The sequence below is a fragment of the Eschrichtius robustus genome, chromosome 8, assembly GCF_028021215.1.
Source record: "Eschrichtius robustus isolate mEscRob2 chromosome 8, mEscRob2.pri, whole genome shotgun sequence".
NCBI classification, from domain to species: domain Eukaryota; kingdom Metazoa; phylum Chordata; class Mammalia; order Artiodactyla; family Eschrichtiidae; genus Eschrichtius; species Eschrichtius robustus.
The window spans coordinates 85248750-85254749 of NC_090831.1; the positions used below are offsets into that span (position 1 = coordinate 85248750).

A 6000-nucleotide genomic window follows, 5' to 3' on the forward strand; every position below is an offset into this window, starting at 1 on the left:
AATGGTCCATCTTTTTCTGGTTTTGCCCCAGCCTGTGCTCGCTCATCAGACCTTGGCAAACTCCCTGACCTGTCCTCATGGGGATGATGGGCTGGTCCCAAGGCTCAGGCACAAATAAAGTCCACCATGGGAGGGAGCACGGTTGGGACAAACCCTGGGCTGAGGAGTCAGGGCAGATGTGGTCTGAATCCAACTCTGCCACTTTAGCTTGTGACTTCCGGCAGATTACTTCCTCTCGGAGTCTCAGGAGGTTCTTCTCCTAAAATGGGGGTCATGACACATACCTTTCAGAGTCGTTGTGAAAGGTGGTCAAATGAGCTGAGTAGAGCACCTAGCTCAGTGCCTGGCCCACACCCCATAGGTATGCATGGCAAATGGCAGGGCCTGTTCTTCCTGCAGCCTTGACCGTCAGTGTCCCAGAGTCCCTGCAGCCAGGGCATAGGCCAGCTCAGGAGCCCCAGGCTTCCATGTCAGAGGGAACCCTCACAGGGTTTCTCCCTGGGGGTGTCACTGGCATTTAGGGCAATTCCTCACTGTGCAGGACTGCCCCTCACACTGCAGAACATTTAACCCCTCTGACCTCTGCTCACTAACTGTCTGTAGAGCCTGTCCCCAGCCCCTTAGAACTCAACTACTAATAGTGTACCATGTGTGTCCAAACACCCCCTGGGGAGTATCATTGCAGGCAGAGAACCACAGCTGAAGCCTTCTTCCTGCCAATCTGAACCACAAGTCTCTGAGCCAGATGCCTCCTCTTATCCCAGAGACATCCATTTAACAGAGAGAAGTTCTGTCAGGAGCCCTCCAAGGAAACGTGATCCTTGACCTTGCCACAGGGGTGGGTCACGCCTCCCCTTCTGAAGAACCCTCAAGACCCCCATTGTCCTCATAAGCCTCCCCTGGTAAGAATCTCTTGACTCGCCAGGACCATGACATAGATTCCTTTAGTAAAGTTCTTTGACCTGGAAATTTTGCGTAATTAACAGACTGGAAGAGAAGGTGATTCTTGATGACAGAATGTCAGACACTTGAGAAAGGGAGTGATCTGGGCACCAGGATCTCTTCAGGATTCTTCTCTCACGTGGTAAGAGGGGGACTGCCCACCTATTACACCCTGCTGAAACCATGGGACAAGCTGGCAACCATGGGCACGGGCTACAAGATATCTGTATGTCCTGAAATCAAGTCCTACCTGCCACACACTGACGTTGCAGTAATATGAAGTCCCCTGTAACATATATGACAGACAGCACTTGCAAATCATACACACACGTACATGTTTGTATATGTGTATTATTATACATATTAATTATATAATTATGTGATTAGTATATTGTATAATTAATATATGGTGATTATAATTATATATTACGTGTAATTAATATATTGATTATATGTATAACTAACATGTATTATGTACATTAAGAGTACAGTTGACTCTTGAACAACTCAGGGGTTATGGTTAGTTGAAAATCTGCATTATAACTAACTGTCAGCCTTCCCTATATGTGATTCCTCCATATCCCCAATTCCACATCCGCAGATTCAGCCAAATGCGGATCATATAGTACCGTAATATTTACTATAGAAAAAAATTCTCGTGTAAGTGGACCTGCGCAATTCAAACCTACGTTGTTCAAGGGTCAACTGTACTTGCAAATTAAAAATAAATGATGAAATTCCCCCAGAGGAAAAACATACAGGCAAAGAACATAAAATGGCAATTTCACAAAATAAGTGAAATAACATGTGGAAGTAAGATACTACCTTCCACCTCTCAAACCAACAGCTTTTGAAAAATTATAGTGTCCGGTCTCATGAGCGTGTGTGAGCACCTGATATGTTGCTGATGGGAGTGTAAGTTGGTATTTCCAGAGGGTAGTTGAGCAATATGTTTTAAAATCCCTAAAAATATACATAGTCTTGGACCAAGCAATCGTACTTCTAGAAATTTATTCTCAGAAGTATTAACGGATGTACTCAAAGATTGAGCCTGTTTTCATTGTCTATTATGGCAAAAATTAAAAGCAACCTAAATAGCCAAGAATAGAAAATTTTTTAAATAAAAACTCTGTATATAGCTTGAAACAAAGCTACTATGATATTAAATAACATTACCAAACATTATGACTGCATTTTGTTTAAAAAAACTGTGTATATACAAAAAAAGTACTGGAAGTCTATACAATATTAATAATGTTTAGCACTGGGTGATAAAATTACAAGTGATTTTCTTTCTTTCTTTTTGATTATCTGTTTGCTAAAATGTCTATATTGGCCTAAAACTTCTAAAATGTCTCTTATGGCATTTAGTAGCTTCTACTTTGTAAAATGTTATGTATGAACACATTGCATCACCCCAAGAGTACAAATTCCTTGAACACTGGGTTCTAAGTCTGATTCATCATCATAAACTCCCCACGATATTAGCTTAGGGCCTTGAATAATTACATCAATTACAATTTATTGAATGTTTGCCATATGGCAGGCATTGTACTAAATTGTATCTTTTAATACAGTAAAATTCAATAAGCATTTTTTGAAGAAGGGAGGAAAGGAGGAGGGCAGATGGAAAGGAGTGAATGAATAAATGCCCAAAGATCTGAAACAAGCTAGCAGCTCTCTCACCAGGAAGTGACCTGCTCACTTTTGAGATCCCTTCTGACTAGCAGACCACACCAATGTGCCAGACCATTTCCTCTAGTGAGGATGGGAGCAAAAAGAGGGGAGGGGAGGGTTACACTGTAAACCTGCGTTTTAGAAGCCACACTTTTGGAAGATAAGATTTCACAGGGAACTGCCAGGTAAAACTTCAAAATCATTTTTGGGAGCTTCCTTATCAGATTCAAAAAAACTAACATTAACACGGCAACGGTCTTTTTTTTTAACGGTCTTTTAATGAATCACTTTTGACCTTGGCAACCTTTAATTCATTCCTACAAAAACTCCCAAGTACCCATCATCACCATTATGAAAGATAAATCAGACACAGTCTCATCCTTAAGGAATCTGTAATGCAAGAAGACAATGAATAGTTGCTGAAATAAGTGATTCAAGGCCGGGTGTGAGCTCTCACAGAGGACTAAGAGGCTGAGAGGAGTGCAGAGGGAGAAATTCTTTCTGATGGGGAAGAAGAGCAGAGAAGGTGGCAAGTGAGAGCCAGGATAGACAAGATTTCTCAAAGCAGAGTCGGGGGAAATGGCATTCTTGGCTGAGGGAACAGCCTGAGCAGAGGCTCTGAGGGGTGGGATGTGGGCAAGGGCAAACAATCACGAGTGTGTGGAAGAAACAGGTTTGAAGTGACAGTTGAGGCAGGAAAAGCAAGTTCAAGCCAGAATGGAGAGGCTTGGGAAGCAGGCAAAGGAGTTTAGACTTAATTCTGGTAATATTTGTTCAGCCCATGCCCCCCAAATCTTGGGCCACTTCGTTAGAAGGAGCAAAAGTGGTCCAGAGATGAGCTCCCATCCATCAGCCTCTTCTTGCCCCTGGCAAATTCCTGCTACACTTCCAAAAAGCACATTAATACACCCCTCACTTTCAAAGGCTCTGGGGTGAAGTTCAGATTTAAAGCCATAGTGACCTGAGCACACACAGAAGTAGAAATGCTGAAGCAGCTCCTTGACACCTGGCTCTGCCCTGCCATTCTCCAAACTCTGACATTCCAGAGAGGAACCTACCCTGGCTTAGCCCATCTCCTGGGAAGATGAGGAGGCAATCCCTGGACCAGCTGGTGTACAGCATGGAATGGGCAGTAAAAGCACCAAGAACTGAGCTCTTCAAATTCAGCTTCCAGAGGGTCAGCCCTGTGGTCCTGCTCCCTCTAATAGCCATGAAGACACCCCCAGCCCCCTCTGGTACCCCTCTTGGTAAAGGGTTTGGGAAAGGAGCCACTAGGAGTCCAGAGGACAGCAAACAGATTTTTCTCAAATATTTCAGTAGCATGATATATCCTTCCCTCCCTGCCTTCTCTCTCTCTCTCTAAATGTGCCTCTTTTTCTGCTTTATCTTCACTCTCTCCCTCCCTCCCTCCTTCCTGTCTCTTTCTCTCTCTCTGTGTCCCTTTCTCTTCTTGCTTCAATTTTTGTAGAACCTATCCTTCAGTCTCTTTCTCTGAATCTCTCTATCTCTATGTGTCTGTCTCTCAAAGCCTCTGCCTCTCTGTTTCTATAACTGTCTCCACGTCTTTGACATTCTATCAGTCACTCTCTGTCTTGGCATCTCCGACTTTGTATTTCTGACCTGCCGTCTAGGTGTTTCTACTAATGTCTCTGTCTAGATGTCTCTGTCATTCTGTCTCTCTATGTGTCTCTGTGTCTCTGTCTTAGTGCCTGTCATGCCCCCGTCTTTCTGTCACTCTCTCTCTCTCCTGGTACTTCCATCTCTCTGCCTCCATCTCTGTCTCTATTCCTCCTCTCCCGGCTTGTGTTACTAAAATCGCAAAGAGGATATCGAGCAGTTCCAAAAACTGTGACCCTAAAAACCAGCTTCAGCAGGATGTCGGGCTAGAGCGGCGGGAGGGGCACCGCGGGGACAGCCCCGGTGAGGCGGCCGGGCCACACACGCGACTTCCCGGCCCCGTTGCCGCACCCCGGGTCTCCCGCCTGGCGAGCGCCTCGCCTCGTCTCGCGGCCCAGCCCGACCCCGAGGACCCTCGGCGCCACCGGAGAGGGGGTTTGCCCCGGCCGGGAGTAGAACAGAGGTAGGAAAGTTCTCACCGATGGTGAAGCTGTAGCCATCGATGCTGAAAGTGGCACTTCGGCATTTTTTGAAGCCCTCTTTCCTGTTGCTGGCGTCCGTCATGGCTCGGCCGGCGGCGTCCCGGGGTCCCTCGCGGCGCAGCGCGCAGCCCCGCGCCGGCGCCCCGCGCTCAGCCGCGTCCCCTCCTCCTGCGCGCCGCGCGCTGTCCCCACTGGTCCGCCGCTCGCTGCGAGCGGAGCGCGCCGGCTGCAGGCGCCGCGGCCGCGAGGTCGACTAACGCACTAGGCACACGGCGTAGGCAGCGAGCGTCGCAACTGCTCCATCTCCAGTGCCAGGTTCCAGATACCACGAGAGGAATGCTAAGAAAGGCAGGCGACGCGGACCGGTGCGCGTGGACGCAGGCCGGTGGGTGGGTGGGTGCCGAAATCCCTGTCTTTGCCACCCTACTCCCTGGGAGCCGCTGAAGCCGGCACGCTTCAGGCACGCCTGTTTTCTCTCAGCTTCGCCTTCCCCTCTCTGGAGGCTGGTGGGGTTTGGGGACTCTAGGGAATGGCTAAGATTTGGCGTCGGGCTTCTTCTAGATGTTTTCTCTGGCGGACAGGAGAGCTCCCAAAAAGCACATCAACAGATTGAAAAGCAAACATCTAAGCCGGTCAGATGCTGCCAAAGTTTGCTCCAAACAAGGAAGTCGGGAAAATCGCCACGCCCACTTCCTCCCAGCAGCTGTCTCCGTAACTAGCTTGGAACCCCGGTAAGATTACTTCTCGGCAGTCCCTGGCCAGAAAGTAATTATCAAAGTAACCCATATTTGTGGCTAAGCGCTTTCACACAGAGGCTCTAAGATGTGCAAGTTCTAGTCGATTCCAAACAAGTTGTCCAAGCTCTTTCCAATTTGGTTTTGCCAAATAGAGACTCCTGGAATGTGTTGCCAAGTAAAGATTCCTGGAATTTGTGGAGGTGGCAGAAATTTAACCAATCCTACAGCTAACCCGTCTTGTTACAGAAGAGGAAACTGAGGTCGAAGGGGGCTTGACTGAGGTCCTACAGGTAAAAAGTGGCAGCGTTTGGACAGAGGAGTTTCACTTTATGACATCAAATCAATCACTGGTCCTTCCAGTACCTGAAATGACTGAGTTAGGCAAGGTTTGTACAGGGGAAATCATCCCCTCCAACCAGCAAGCAATTGCTAAGGATTTACAGCTGCAGTGTTCTGTGTCAGGGGCTGGGGAGCTCATGTAATGAGGAGACCAGAGCTGAGTCCCTTGGGTGGGGTCCACGCAGTGTAGTACATGGAATGACAGT

At 47.5% G+C, this 6000-nt stretch overlaps 1 protein-coding gene across 6 annotated transcripts in view; it reads right to left on the bottom strand.

The window, feature by feature from the left end:
* Positions 1-5361, bottom strand: part of PDE1C (phosphodiesterase 1C) — a 525463-nt gene extending 520102 nt beyond the window's left edge. For all 6 annotated transcript variants that reach the window (XM_068549261.1, XM_068549257.1, XM_068549256.1 and 3 more), the window contains exon 1: positions 4716-5361. In XM_068549261.1, coding sequence (XP_068405362.1) covers positions 4716-4800 — 85 coding nt within the window. In that variant the 5' untranslated portion in view covers positions 4801-5361. The remainder of the gene's footprint in view (positions 1-4715) is intronic.
* Between the last annotated feature and the right edge of the window lie 639 nt (positions 5362-6000).